At 44.5% G+C, this 16250-nt stretch overlaps 1 protein-coding gene across 1 annotated transcript in view; it reads right to left on the bottom strand.

Moving 5' to 3' along the window:
* ITGA2 (integrin subunit alpha 2) overlaps nucleotides 1–6699 on the bottom strand; it is a 69744-nt gene extending 63045 nt beyond the window's left edge. The window contains exon 1 of the mRNA XM_064438731.1: nucleotides 6560–6699. Within this exon, the coding sequence (XP_064294801.1) occupies nucleotides 6560–6608 (49 nt within the window). The 5' untranslated portion in view covers nucleotides 6609–6699. The remainder of the gene's footprint in view (nucleotides 1–6559) is intronic.
* Between the last annotated feature and the right edge of the window lie 9551 nt (nucleotides 6700–16250).

The raw sequence follows: 16250 nt of genomic DNA, 5'->3' as shown, positions 1-16250 counted from the left end.
CCAGTAAGTCCCTTACCCTCTGAGCATGTGTGGTAAATTAAAAATGAGCTGTACCTTTATATCCAAGCAAGAAAGAAATTAACCAATTATTAGCTGAGGCGTGTAAATATTAGCTGTGACTGACAAGTTTAACTGTATAAATGCCTTGTAGTTTCTCCGTGCAGTGTGCTAGCTTTGTGGGTTACCACCTAGCATCCATCTTTGTGCAAAGATGAGTTAAATAAAAATACCTCCACTCTTTGGGTAGTTTGGTGTTTTGCACACTGGGCGAACAAACTCCCTTTTCAGGATAACAATCATATTAGCCAAGGAGATTTGTAAAATTAAAAAAATACATCCTTTATGAAACAAAAGAAGAATCATTAACTTGGAAGCAGGATTAAAAGGGCAAAATAAATCAGGAATAAGGGAAGAGAGTCCCACCAGGGCTGTGCGTAACTTCCAAGCCCTTCGCCCTGTCTACAAGTAATTTGAAAGGGACAAAAGAATCCGTGACATTCATCATGTGTGACATTCAACCATGCAGATGCCATTTGGCTATACACAAAACATCTTTGCTCATATGGCATTCAAATACTGTTGAAAGAGTTTATCTTACTTCTTTGCCTGCAAAGTTCCTCTTTTACATCCTGAAAAATACACAAGTCTCATTAGATTTTTAATGAATAGGCACCTCCAGGAGAAAATAAAACTAACTTAGTCCTCTGATGATCCTGAAATGCTATTCAGGAACTAAATAAAACTAACAATTAGTAGCACCCAGAATACTGAGTTTATTTGCTAATTCAGAACTCCCACCCTGATGTGGAAGTGACAAAAATGCTCACATAGCGTATGTTGACTCCGCTAGATGCCTTTAGTATTCTCCACCTCCAGAAAATGAGTGCAGCATGAGCAGGAAGGACATTATTGCATATTGCTTTACAGGTATAATCACTCACACTCAGCTAATATAGACAGAAGGTATCATTTATCCCATGTAATTCATTCATTTATTTTTATTATCCTTTCATCGGTGACTTAAAAAGGGAGTATGTTCATATAACTATTTAGCACAGATACACATCAGGTTTCACCTGAAGGTTTAGAAATCAAAATCCTGCTCTGTTATCTTTTTTTAAACAGAAATTGAAACCAAGGCTGAGACAGTTCTCTGATGTCCTTGACTAATTTGAATTTGAATTTGATTTACACAAAAAATAGGCTTATCAACTTGCTTTCTCTCACCTTCCAGGGTCTGAAATCCTAACATAGCACAGTATCACAGAGCCAGAGATCACCTGGTGAAAAAGACGTCCTAAACATTAAAACTGCTAATGTCCGAAATGTCCTGGAAATGTCCTAAACCAAGCAGATAACGTGTTGGTATGCAAGTGCATGGCTACGCAGACGAGATTCCAGCCTGTGTCCTGTCTGCATTTCGGCATCGTCACCATGGAAATGGGAACTGGCCTGCACAGAGCCTAACAAAGGAAACCTTTAGATGAAAAAAACAACACTGGATAGAGACTGCCCAAGACTTCTGCTGGGGAAAATTACTTGCTTTACTCTTCTGAAGATGCATACACTCCCTTTTACCTCTATAACCCTGAAGGAAAGTATGTGATTCACGTTTAGCTATTTGGACATTAAGCTATTACATTGGCTGTTCTAGTTATTAGCCCTCATGAAAATATATTACATGAAAAACCCCGCTTCCCTTCATTCAAAATGAACAATAGTGAAGAAAGACCACAATGAACAACATTTATATAGTGGCTAAGAAATACAATAAAATCAAGGATTATCAGTCCTGTTACTTCTTTCACTCCTTTAATGACAATTTTGTGTCACTGAATCAAAAAAACAAAGAACAATTCGAAAATTGTTTCAGAGCCAGACAGCACATAGTTAAAACTTGTTGGTAAAGTTTCATGTTTAGTTTGCCCAAATTATGCACAAATAAATATTAACCGTTAATGTGTTTAGGAGCGCGATGGTAATACCCTGTACGTGTTCTAAAATAAACATTATTTGTACAAAATACAAGTCCTGTAATACAGTATGAATGAAGCCTTACTTCAGTGTGCAATGCTGTGAAAGGCAAAACTCCAAAAATAATACATTAATAACATTCCTACTACCTAACAAACTCAAAGTAGGAAAAACTAGAGATAGTTTTAGTTTAAGAAGAATTCATGTTTGGGTCCTGCTTTCAAGCAATCTCCAGATTTCGGAATGATTTTTAACATTAGTGTTACTCACAAATATAATAATAAAACAGAAAAGTAACGAAAGATGATCACAAAGGAAAAGGCAAAAATTAAGATGGGTGCTACAGTCTTACAGGTTGTAAGTTCGTGTGCGTGCACATGTATGTTATGATCATACACTGCATTTTCACCTGGACTTTGGCTTCCTTTATTTTACCGAATATGCAACTGTCACCTGCTATCCAGTTATCAGTTTAGTCCCTGCTACTCAGTACATTGCCTTGTACTTTTTGTGTATACTATTTTAACCTACTGAATAAGCAGCTCAGCTTCCTTTTGGATTCTTCTCTCCATATCTTGACCATAGCATCTAAGTATTTGCGAGTGACAGAGAATTTATTTTTGAGCACTCAAGTGGAATAAGAAATCATCCTTAGTTCCATTAAAAAAAATAATCAAGGTCAAAAAAACCACTTTTGGATATCTAGCAAAACAGCTAAACTTTTTTTTTTTTTTTTCAGAATACTTAGCACATTCAAAATACAATTTCCATTGACTTCATTCACAGCTGTGAATACACAGCAGCTTTGCATGTCAAGATGCACTTTCACAACCAGCTTAAGCCAGTGGAAGTGCTGGCTACCAGTGAAAGGGACTTTTCCAGCTTCCCTCCCTCCTCTGGCCATGACTTCTCTCCTCTATGCCAGTGCTAACACTTAAATAAATTGCTTAAGTGAACAGGATCAGTTTAGCTCGTCTCCAAAACAGACCTGGCCCAAAAAAGGGAAAAAATTTTTCAGGCAAATGGGTCCCTGACCTGTTCCCCAGACCAAGCCCCAGTGGTAGCACAGGGAAACTGGTGGGAACATGCAATCAGGAGTGGACAAAATGTCCTTGCAGCGTCAGCCCCACAATCAGGTCAGCTTAACCAGGTCATGAAAACGCAGCTTCAGTTTTGAGAAACCCTGGCTGAGCAAAGAAAAAGAGGGGAACACAAAAGCTCCAACCACGTGTCAAAGATTTGATTTAAATGACTCGCCTGAAATTGCACTGGGCTTTTGTGACAAAAAAAAGGGAGAGAAAGAATCCAGTTCTGCAAGGGGAAAAAAAATATATATATTCTTTTCCCTTCATCCTTTCCTCCTCATTCAGAGAGCACCTTCTAATTTCAAAGCTAAGCAAGGCAGGAGTCACACCCTCTTCTCTGACGACACTACCTTCCCCTGTCCACAGACAGTGACAGCAGCAAGGCTGTATCTGCGGACCCAAGGGACCACATGATGCATTGATGGGCAGAAGGGACAAATCCAGGTCGCAAACTTATTTTGGGCACTTCTTAACTTTTGCATGTTAAATTCTGTTCTTTTATTACAACCTTCATCCCAGTTTAAACAGAAGTGATCTGAAGAAAAAGACTATGATAGTGGTGTCCTCTTCCATCCATCTATGCAGCTTTACAGCCCACTGCCAACAGGGTATTTTTCATCAGCAAGGGTCAGTTATGTACCAAACAGAAGAGGGGTTACATTTGGAAATTCTGGATTCTATCCAATGTGTGACAGAAGCTCCCCCTTCCCAATTTCAAAGAAGGGCTGCCTTCTCCTCCAGGCTTCCTGGGTCCCACAGGGAGGCTTGAGGGCTTGGGGTCCTCAAGTGGTACACCTGTGGTCCAAAGGGCATAACCCTCATTTAGCTGTGATTTTTCACCTCAGAGTTAAATAGTGTGAAGGGTGCATGCTTCATAAAGTGGGGATTTTAAGAACCTATCAGAGTTATACCATTTACGCCTGGGGTTGCTGGACAAAGGTGTGCAGTGTGCTTGAGCATGAAGGCCTGTTAAGATAGTATAGGTGAGGCCACACTAAACTTGGTTTCCTCCTGGCATGGTGCTCCAACACTACCACTCGAGAATTGACTCTGATGTTAATTACTTGCATAAAAGGGAGAACACAAAGATTCACCCAGAGTCCAGGAATCAGCTAACAGCATGGAGTATGGACAATCAGCAGGACAGGATCCAGAAGCAAGCTGGAAAGCAGAGTGCCTCAAACAACAAAAGAGATTGCTGTAAAAATACCACATAACATGAGGACACAAGAGAGTTTCTGTGTTTGCAGGTAGACCTAGACCTCACACGAAACCAGCTATACCCCACTACAACTCCAATAGGAGACAAAGTCTGACTGAGCTCCACACCAAGGATGGACAGAATTTATGTTAGAATCAAGCTGATAAAAAATAGATTTCTTTCCAAAAGAATGCATTTTTCCAAAGATTTGTTAGTTGGCCAAAATTAAGTAGATTTTCAAGACAAGGTAAACAGAACCTTCCTGCTAAATTTCAAGCATATCCTCTGAAGCATGAGGGTACTAGAGCTTTCCAAAGAAAATGTTACTAAAATTGAGCCCAGGAAAGCTACTGTATTTTCCACTGGCCTCACTCTCAGAAAGACCTGGGCTATTTTGGCCGTGATTTTTAACAACAAGCTAAGGAAAAAACTGGGTGCTTAAAATTTAAATTTAAAGATCTAGATGTGGCAAACCTATAAGCAGCTAAAGGCAGTGTGTTACAACATAAAGCATCAGGCTTTGTTGCATTTTTTTCTCTATTAAGTCTTTCACTTGTTATTCCTCTTAACATAATCTACTTCTGTGTGCTATACACTTTTTGGTCAATGAGTAACAAGGTTGGTAGCAAATATTATCAAAATGGCAGTTCTATCGCATTTCTATTCCTTTCTTCTTGTAGCATCTACAAAGTTTTAATGACTTTCCAAACACAAAAGTACATACCAACAATGAATAACCCACGCCTTTACTATCTGTTGCATTACTATTAGTTGAATTTGAAGACGCAACAAAGCAATACCCCTATGCGGTCCATTTAATAAAGACGATAATTCATATACTTACATAAAAATCAAGATTATTTTAAACTTGGAATATTTTCCTGAAGTCTTGACTAATTCACCTAAGCTAGCCAATTATATTCAAGAATACAGCCTTTGAAAGTAAAACAGTTCATTAGAATTCAAATATTTAAAAATGCTTATGGGAGGCCTCCAACAGTACCACCACAGCGGGACTCCAGATCACTAAGGGAAAGTGCTCCTGCCCTGAATCTTTATTTGCCCTGCTCCTTCTACAAGCTCAAAAAGGCCTAAGTGAGTACTAACTCAGCAATTACATCCGCTAACATCAAATGTCATGACACATCTGAAATCAGAATTATCACAGCTTTCAACTGTATAAATGAAGACAAATCATGGATAGTGCCTGAACAAAGAACTATCCCACTTCGGTCAGCCTCATTGCCAGGGGAACCTCCTCTCACAAATTAGTCCCTCTGCTTTCAGCACCGCGCTACAAACCTTTGTGAGTCCTCAGACCCCATGAATTACAGGGCATGTTGATGGTCCTGGTGTGCAGTGACTGTAACCGGGAGAATAAAGGATGGATTAAGCAAAAGTGCAGAGTGAAGGCTTTGCCCGTCGATACTTTTATTTTTTTTTTTCATTTTATAAGAAACTACCAGGTTGTTTGTATAATGTATATCTCACCACAGGTTAATATTTTTGTATTTGATTTCATACCCTGTAGCCGCACATTCCAATGTGGTGTTTGCTATAGTTACTGAAAGAACAAGTTGGAACAGCTCATCAGTGAAAACTCGTATTTATGCTGCTTCTTCCGTGACTTGCTAATTAAGAGTCTGTGAGAGCATAAAGTAATATTAAAACCCTGAAAGTGCCTGGGAACTTGCTCATGGCAAGTGAATATGGTAGCTTATAGTTCCCAGGAAAACATATGTAATGGTAATTTAGTCAGCCAAGAGAAGGAGGGGATAGTTCAAGTTTCCCTGTCTTTTTCCAAGGAGAGACATCTGCCCAACAGGGTGGGAACAAACCTAGAGGACTCTTGCAAATTAGGAACAGCATTCACAATGAATAATATACTCTCCCCTTTCAAAAAGGCACAATCGCCTTAAGCGTAATTTCACACATCAGACGGCACCCATTCCCCCCCCCGCAGCGCGCACACGCTCCATTTTATGGAAAGGTGAACTCCACGCAATCCAGGAGTTCGGGGGTTTAACCTGCTTCAAAGACGCCGCCTCACATCGCGCTCCACACACGGCCACCAGGGCCGCTTCTGCCGCGGACACCGCGGAGGGGCTCGCAGCCGGGCACCCACCGCCCGGCCCGGCGCCGCGGTGAGGGGCGGCGGCCGCAGCCGGAGGCCGACCCCCGCGCCCCCCGCTCCGCACCGGGCGCGGCCGCCGCCCCTCGCCCGCGGGGAGGCGGGCAGACAGACCGACCTTCCCAGAGCGAGCTGGGGTTGGGGGTAAAGACAGACGGGCGGACCTACCCAGAGCGAGGAGGAGCAGCGGCGGCAGCGCCGCGCCCGCGGAGCCCATGGCGCGGCGCGGCGCGGCGCGGTGCGGTGCTAGGGCCGGGCCGGTGCCGCTCCCAAGCTGGCCGCTTCCCAGTGCAGCACTGAGCGCCACCTGCTCCTCGCCGCCCCGAAATACCGCTCCTCCTCCTCCCCCTCCTCCTCCTCCTCCTCCTCCACGCCCCCTGCGCGCCGCGGGCGCGGAGCTGCCCCCGGCACCGCGCCCGCACCGCACCCGCACCCGCATCCGCACCAGCGGTGCTCCTGCAGACTCTGCTGCCGGGCGGTCCCCCTCGGTTCTCCCCCAGTTTCAGTCCCTAGAGAAGACACCCGCCGCTCGCCCTGGCTGGCGCTGCTTCTTTCCGAGTTTGGGATTCTGAAAAAATGTAGAATCGTGGTAAAACGTGGATTTATGTAACACAGAGTGGTTGTCTTCCTTGAGTATTAAATTGCACATTTAATGACGTGGAGTCTGTATCTTCTCCTTTAAATGAAATCCCTGCAGAATATGCCATCAGCTATGCAGGTGTGCAACAGGATCCAGCAGCCTTGCCACCCAACTGATCCGAAGTTGGCAATGACGGTGATGGTGTATTGCCTATACAAAATACTGCCTACGTTGGCTTAGGTCCCAGGCCAAAACCCAGGGAGACAATGTGAATCAAAGCCAGTGAAAATAAGGAGCCGAGGATTTCAACCTGCTAAGAAATCAGAAAGAAGTGCAAACTGCAGGGTACCTGTGTGCTGTGCAGCTTTCAGCCTATCTGTTCTTGTCAGAGCTGTTTGAATACTGTATATTCAGAGCATTTGAGAAACATTAATTTTCTCCAACCCACAGTTCTGGTACATATAAAAGTCTGTGGTGCTACCTTTTCATATGGGATGTAATTTATTTTGTAACAATGATTTCTGCTGAATAATTTTTAACTTCTTGGCATTACCATTGTGTAATGAAAAAGACAGTTTGCCTGGAAAATTGAGATAGAAATTCTTCCTTCCTTCCCCCTTCTCAGCATCTAGGTCATGGTCCTTTGGTGTGACACAGACTATAGCTTTTATTTCAGGAGTGCTGTAAAAGTACATGTGTCCTTTCAGTTAATTTATTTTTTTTTTTAACATTCTGAATCTGAATTTTAAGTCAAAATAAAGAAGCCTGTCAGTAGGTGGGATTGTTCAAGAGGTATTTGGACATTGGTTCTTTATGGACATTGTGTATTTCAAGAAAGCTTTGCCGCAACATTAAAATCATTGACGGAGTACAGCAGGGAGCTGTCCCAGTATAACTCAGATTGTTTTCTTTCAAGTATTTACTCTTTAAGGACACACAGACATGTAACTCTTCCTAATGCATGAACCTGCACATAGACTCACTGTTTGTGAGCACCTCCCAAGACACCGTCACTTCCGAACTCTGAAGCCCTAGGTCAACCATTACCAGAAATGACTCATGTGTCTCTCGGAGCAGTCCCTGAATTTCCTCTTTGTGGTGTCACAGAACCTCTGCAAACAGACACTTCAAGGTGCAGCTACCTAAGGCAGAAACGTCAGCTTTAGTACCAAGTGTGACCCAGCGACCAGCAGGCAAATTGTGATTCAGAGACCAGCTCTAGCCTCTTTGCTTCCCACCTGCGCCAAGTGTATACATGTGTATACAGCTCTGGACAAGGAGGAAAATCTGTGCTTCCACAAGGAAGAAGAACACTAATTAATGGATACTAATGAAAGGACAATAACAAAAAAATCTCCAACATAGAAAAAAATGGTTTCTTAAGAGATGAAATAAGCCTAGAAACCCCCCTCTGCCCCACCCTAAAATAACCTCCGCAGGCTAAGATGTCTCAGTTTCCTAAGGAACAATGTTTTTGATTCAGTTACATCATTCTAATTATAAATATACCCTAAGGATACGAAACTTTCTTCCTCATCCAGACACAATGTTGAAAAATACTTTCTCACACAAAGCCTCACACAAAGGCTGGCTCCCAGGGTGTTGCTTCTCAGACCAACATTTGTCTGAATCTACAAAGAATAGGTCAGAGGAGAATAAATACTGTGAGAATTAGTGTATTCGTTAACAATATTGCCTTTAAAAAGCATTTGATAACAACCCTCTCATATAATCCTGAACTGTATATTGTATATTATAGAAAAAAATCTTTTTTACATTGTGCGGATTTTACCTTTTTGACTCTCCTCAGCTATTTCATACATATTATACTTATTCAGAAAAATTATTATTGATTATAGTTCACCTACACTGGTAAAAAAATCATTCATAGAACAGTTTGGTTAGTGCTCTTTATCTTTGCAATTTATGATTGGGCCTGACACACAGCCTTTGCTCCACATGTAGTTTAATGGTGTGTTTTGTAGTGCCCTGTTGTGTCTGCTTGTCACTGATCACAGGGACACTTGCCAAAAATGCCATATCTGCCCGAGCTGATTTGCAAAGTTTCAGGCTTGGTTCCATGCAAATATGGATTACTTGCACATTAGAAGAAACTATTTTGTTGGCAAGGGCCAAACAAACTTTTTTCTTCACAGTAAGGACTGCGGTAAGCAAGTAGCTTGATCAGTTCCACTACAAAAAGATCACTGTAATTTTTGCATTTTTAAGAAAAAATAAAAGATGCAGAGGGAAGATAGTGAGCAAATATTTGAATTTTAAAAGATTCTTGTGAACACATGCTTGATAATCAGTTTTATTGTGAAATTTTACAATTAATGTGTGCTATCCTAGCATTTTAATGTGATGACAAAACGTGCAATTAATGCCAACCTTCTCAGAAAAACATTCAGGTATTTCCATTTTTGTCATCTGTGAGGGGTAGCCAAAGATTCAGAGTTTCTGTGGTGTGTAAAACCGAGGAGTTTTTTGTTAATGTATTTCTGGGAGAGGCTCTTGCGAAGGTGATGTAATTTTCACACAGGAGGCCAAGGTGTATGGTCACTCCTGTAGAGGTGATTTGCCTGCAGTTGTTAGAGGGAAGGGCTACCAAGTATCAGTTATTATTTTTGGCAGACACATGATGTATGTAGCAAAATGTTACATTAAGGGTTGCAGGGAAATAAAAAAGAATAAGCTACTAAAAAAATCAAATCTAAAAAGGAAATGTTAAAATTAGCTGTGAGGATGTAGTTTAGACATTACTAATAATTCAAGTTCTGAATTAAACTGGAAAAGGTCAAAAATACACAAATGAGATTTTAGGAATTATTTAGGCAATGAGTAGAGAATAAAACAGCACTTCAATATGCTACTGTCCAAGGCATAAATTTTTAACACTTTGTGCAATTTTGGTTCAATCATCTCAAAATCCTACAGTAGAACTAGAAAAAGTTGAGATAGAGTAAGGAAGGTGGGGGATGGCTTCAATACCAGGGCTAAATAAGTGAATTAGGATTCTTTGCTCTGAAGAAGAGAGGCCTTTAAAAGGTAAATATAGTAAATATAGACTAGAGGGGCATGGATCAGGATGAAGGGGTCAGCTGTACTCTGTCTTTTACAACACGTGAAGGAGGGATGTCTGATGAAGCTACCAGATAGCAAGATCAGCACAAACAGAAGACAATTTTTCTCCCAGGGACCATGCAGGTGCAGATCGCAATGCTTAAGGCTGGGGGATGTTTAAAGTTCACCTGGGTTCCCAGTCAGAGTCAGGGAAGAGAATTCTGCCGAGGATTGCTAAACACATTGAAACCTTCCCAGCCTGTGATGACATTGAGCTGCAGAAAGGCAGGAGGCTGGAACAGTGGTTGTGGGAAGCTCGTCGCCTGCATGCCTTCATCTTATGCTTTTCCCGCGGTATCTGCTTTGGATGATATGAGGCAGGACTTTGTACTGCACAGACCTTTGGCCTGACCCAGTTTTGGTTCTTTTACATGTTTCTGCTTTTGGGCCAATTTATAGTTTTCTATTCAATTGACATAATTATAATGAATAATCAGGAAGATAGACTTCTTAGTATGTATAAGGATTGGTTATTTTTAGTATTTAGCTCATTCTATGATTTAATTCCAAGCCATTATTGAGACTATCACAGCTCATTTGACTTTAATAGATATATTTCTGCATTCTTAATATTGTATTATTGACAAGATAGTTGCTTTCCCCTACTGAGAATCTGCATAGAGAGCAGAAGATCAGTGACAGTTGAAAATATCCAGTAGTCTTGTTTCACTTTGAAAGCCTCTGCTTGCAAAGGGTGGACAGATAATTCAGGCAGCAAGACTCCCTCTATGTAGGTTTCAGAAATACCCACACTGCTGACTTGAACAGAAAACCAGTCATATAGTTCAGGAGGACTGAGGTGTCAGACACGTGAAGTAGTACATAATATGTAGAGTAACGTGTAAAATGGTGCAGTGAGTCCTTTCCTCAGGCACACACATATGCACAGCCTGTGTGAAGGCACTTGAGCCCCACGTTTAGCGCTTGTTCCTGAGCTTAGTTTTCACAGCTGAAAAGCCACAAGGTACAGCAGTTAATGGATCATGCCTGCCATAGGTGATATATTCTTTCTGTCTTACTCTTTGGCTGTGCGTTTAAACCAAGGTTAGGTCTGCACTCAGCCTCCCCTTTGCCTGGCTGTGCGCATCCAGCTCCACCTCTTCTGGTGGCACTAGCACTTGTACAAGGGTGTAAGGAGTCAGTCAGGGGGTTGGCGTGGCTGAAAGCTAACACACACCCACACAGACAGACACAAAAGAAGTTGCAGATGGGTTACAGAAGCAGACAAAAGGCAGATCAGTTTAAAATCCATAGAGTTGCCTCCTTGTGCTGGTTTTGGCTGAGAAGGGGTTAATTCTCCTCACCGTGGGGGGTCGGCTGCCTTTCCAGCTTCCCGCACTCTGCCGCGTGGTGGGGTGGGGGGGGGCACTGGGAGGGGCGGGGCGTGGTGGGGACGGCTGACCCCGACTGGCCAATGGCAGGTTCATTCCATACCATGTGACACCATGACCAGTATATTGAGGGGGGGCAGTTGCGGCTCGGGGGTGCGCGGCGTCGGGTTGGCGGGTGGCTGTGGTCTGTTCCGGCGGTTCGTTCCCCCTCTCCCCTCCCTTCCCCCCTCCCCCGGGGCTTTGCGCCTCTCGTTGTTCTCCTTCACATTGCATTTCTGTTGTTTCTTTTAATTTTAATTATTAAACTGTTCTTATCCCAACCCACGAGCGTTACCCTCCTGATTCTCTCCCCCATCTACCGGTGGGGAGTGAGCGAGCGGCTGTGTGGGGCTGAGCTGCCGCTAAACCACGACAGTCTTTTTGGCACCCAACGTGGGGCTCGAGGGTTGGAGATAACAACAGCTGCTGGTCACAGCACCATGTTGTCCTTTTTGCAGTTGGTGTTAAAGATCGGTGTTGGTTTGTTTAGTCTGCTGTGTTCTGCTGTGATTAGTAATGTTTTGCCTACAAGATTTGTTATACAAACATTCGTTTTCAGCTTTATCTGGTATTTGGGCTTTTTGCTGAAACCCTTACTGTACTGTGGATACCACCTTGTTGAGGCAATTAGAAATTATACCTTCTCCTCTGAGAGATTTTATATGGAGGAAATACAGAATAATACCTTTGCAACTTTGTTCTATGATGTCTGTGCCTTCGTTACAACAACCTTTTTGTATCTTGAACATCCTTGGGTGGTTAAGGTGCACTTATTGTTAGTTTTTGGGCAGGTTGTTTTGGTTTTGACTAAGCAATTTAAGAATATCACCCAGAAATCTGCCCCGAGGCTTGATAGTTACGAGTGGCAGGGCATGTGGGATAGCATGGGCAAATACCTAGGGCAGTGGGCACCCCCAGTGTTTTGGAGTTTCACCCCCGAACAAGTGCAGAACCCTAAAAAACTAGTAGAATATTTGGAGAAAGTATGTTGTTACGCTGGGAACTCCAGAGAGACACAGATAACTGCAACATGCTGGGGTCTGGCCCATGCATACCGAGCCCTGCTCAACAGTATTCAGTGCCCCCAGGGGGAAGAGAATGTCTCTGGATTGAACTGCAAAGTGACTGGCGCTGTAGACACTCCAGCCCTGACGACAGGCACTGCAGCCACTCAAACCCCCACAACAAGTACTGGAGCTGGCTCAGAAAATAAACCCCTACCAGTATCAGTTGCCCCCATACACAAGACAGAATATTGGAAGCGGACATCAACTCGTCTAGAACGGGATGATGAAGAACCAGGGCCATCGCGGGGAGAGGAGGGAGAAGTAATAAATGAAATAGAGACCACCCGATCCCTGTCCTTAAGCGAGTTGCGAGATATGCGAAAAGACTGTAGTCGTTCAGGTGAGCACATTGTCACCTGGCTGCTCCGATGCTGGGAGAATGGGGCCAGTAGCCTGGAACTAGAGGGAAAAGAAGCCAAACAATTGGGATCCCTTTCTGGGGAAGGGGGCGTTGACAAAGCAATTGGAAAAAAACCACAAGCCCTCAGCCTCTGGAGGCGACTCCTGTCTGGAGTGAAGGAAAGGTATCCCTTTAAAGAAGATGTTACATATCGCCCAGGAAAATGGACAACTATGGAGAAAGGCATCCAGTGTCTAAGGGAATTAGCTGTGTTTGAGGTGATTTATGGTGACCTGGATGATCAACGGTCCTCCAAAGATCCAGATGAAGCCAAGTGCACACGACCCATGTGGCAGAAGTTTGTACGGAGCGCACCATCTTCGCATGCAAACTCATTGGTCCTGGAAAGATGACGAGACACCAATGGCGGCAGAGGTGATTGATAGACTCTGGGATTATGGAGCAAATATCTCTTCCTCGCTTGTCTCTGCTGTGGAGAAACTATCCCAAGAGGTCCAGCAACTCAAAGAAGATCTGTCCTACTCCCCATCTCGACAGAGTAGTGTCTCAGCTGTTGGGAATAAGCGTCCTTTGGCTCAAAGAAGGGGATACACACCACGGGCCACCCTATGGTTCTACCTGCGTGACCACGGAGAGGACATGAGGAGGTGGGATGGCAAGCCTACCTCGACCCTGCAGGCACAAGTACATGAACTGCAAGGAAGAACAGTCACTCAGGGAGGCTCTTCCAGGAAAGCTGCTGCTCCAGTTTCCAGTGAGCAAGTCCCCAGACAGAGGAGTAGAAGTGCAGATTTTATTTCTAAGCATAATAGAGGGACTTCTGATTCACATTTACAGGAAGTGAGTTGCAAATGTCATGATCAGGACTGGAGGGGCCCTGCCTCCAGCCGGGTGGAGGAAAGGGATAACCGGGCTTACTGGACTGTGTGGATCCGATGGCCTGGCACGTCCGACCCACAGGAGTATAAAGCTTTAGTGGACACCGGCGCACAGGGCACCGTAATGCCATCAAACTATATAGGGGCAGAACCCATCAGCATTGCTGGAGTGACAGGGGGATCCCAAGAGCTAACTGCACTGGAGGCCGAAGTGAGCCTAACTGGCAATGAGTGGCAAAAGCACCCCATTGTGACTGGCCCAGAGGCTGCATGCATCCTTGGCATAGACTATCTCAGGAAAGGGTATTTCAAGGACCCAAAAGGGTACAAGTGGGCTTTTGGTGTAGCTGCCTTGGAGACAGAGGAAACTAAACAGCTGTCTACCTTGCCCAGTCTCTCGAAGGATCCTTCTGTTGTGGGGTTGCTGAAGGTCGAAGAACAACAGGTGCCAATCGCCACCACAACAGTGCACCGGTGGCAATATTGCACCAACAGAGACTCTCTGATGCCCGTCCATAAACTCATTCACCAACTGAGGAGCCAAGGAGTCATCAGTAAGACCCACTCACCCTTTAACAGTCCCGTATGTCCAGTGTGGAAGTCCAATGAAGAGTGGAGACTAACAGTAGACTATCGTGGCCTGAATGAAGTCACTCCACCGTTGAGTGCTGCTGTGCCAGACATGTTAGAACTTCAATACGAACTGGAGTCAAAGGCAGCCAAGTGGTATGCCACAACTGATATCGCTAATGCATTCTTCTCAATCCCTCTGGCAGCAGAGTGCAGGCCACAGTTTGCTTTCACATGGAGGGGCGTCCAGTACACCTGGAGTCGACTGCCCCAGGGGTGGAAACACAGTCCTACCATTTGCCATGGACTGATTCAGACTGTACTGGAACAGGGAGAAGCTCCAGAACACCTTCAGTACATTGATGACATCATTGTGTGGGGCAGCACAGCAGAAGAACATTTTGAGAAAGGGAAGAAAATGGTCCAAATCCTTCTGAAAGCTGGTTTTGCCATAAAACAAAGTAAGGTGAAGGGACCCGCACAAGAGATTCAGTTCTTAGGAATCAAATGGCAAGATGGTCGTCGTCATATTCCAATGGATGTGATCAACAAAATAGCAGCCATGTCTCCACCAACTAGCAAAAAGGAAACACAAGCTGTCTTGGGCGTTGTGGGTTTTTGGAGAATGCATATTCCAAATTACAGTCTGATCATAAGCCCTCTCTATCAAGTGACCCGGAAAAAGAATGATTTCAAACGGGGCCCTGAGCAACGACAAGCCTTTGAACAGATTAAACGAGAAATAGTTCATGCAGTAGATCTTGGGCCAGTCCGGGCAGGACAAGATGTAAAAAATGTGCTCTACACTGCAGCCGGGGAGAATGGCCCTACCTGGAGCCTCTGGCAGAAAGCGCCAGGGAAGACCCGAGGTCGACCCCTAGGGTTTTGGAGTCGGGGATACAGAGGGTCCAAAGCCCGCTATACTCCAACTGAAAAAGAGATATTGGCAGCATATGAAGGGGTTCGAGCTGCTTCAGAAGTGGTTGGTGCTGAAGCACGGCTGCTCCTGGCACCCCGACTGCCAGTGCTGGGCTGGATGTTCAAAGGAAATGTCCCCTCTACACACCATGCAACTGATGCTACGTGGAGTAAATGGGTTGCACTGATCACCCAGCGGGCTTGAGTAGGAAACCCCAGTCACCCAGGAATCTTGGAAGTGATTATGGACTGGCCAGAAGGCAAAGATTTTGGATTATCACCAGAGGAGGAGGTGACACGTGCTGAAGAAGCCCCACTGTATAACCAACTGCCAGAAAATGAGAAGCAATACGCCCTGTTCACTGATGGGTCCTGTTGCCTTGTGGGAAAGCACCGGAGGTGGAAGGCTGCTGTATGGAGTCCTACACGACAAGTAGCAGGAACTGCTGAAGGAGAAGGTGAATCGAGCCAGTTTGCAGAGGTAAAGGCCATCCAGCTGGCTTTAGACATTGCTGAACAGGAAAAGTGGCCAGTGCTTTATCTCTATACTGACTCCTGGGTGGTGGCAAATGCCCTGTGGGGCTGGCTGCAGCAGTGGAAGCAAAGCAACTGGCAGCGCAGAGGCAAACCCATCTGGGCTGGCGCATTGTGGCGAGATATTGCTGCCCGGGTAGAGAAACTGGTTGTAAAGGTACGTCATGTGGATGCTCGCGTCCCCAAGAGTTGGGCCACTGAAGAACATCAGAACAACCAGCAGGTGGATCAGGCTGTGAAGACTGAAGTGGCTGAGGTGGATCTGGACTGGCAGCATAAGGGTGAACTATTTCTAGCTCGGTGGGCCCATGACACCTCAGGCCATCAAGGGAGAGATGCAACATACAGGTGGGCTCATGATCAAGGGGTGGACTTGACCATGGATGTTATTGCACAGGTTATCCATGAATGTGAAACATGCGCTGCAATCAAGCAAGCGAAGAGGGTAAAGCCTCTGT

Source organism: Phalacrocorax carbo, chromosome Z (genome assembly GCF_963921805.1).
Source record: "Phalacrocorax carbo chromosome Z, bPhaCar2.1, whole genome shotgun sequence".
Lineage (NCBI taxonomy): Eukaryota > Metazoa > Chordata > Aves > Suliformes > Phalacrocoracidae > Phalacrocorax > Phalacrocorax carbo.
This window is presented reverse-complemented; position numbering and strand designations above follow the sequence as displayed.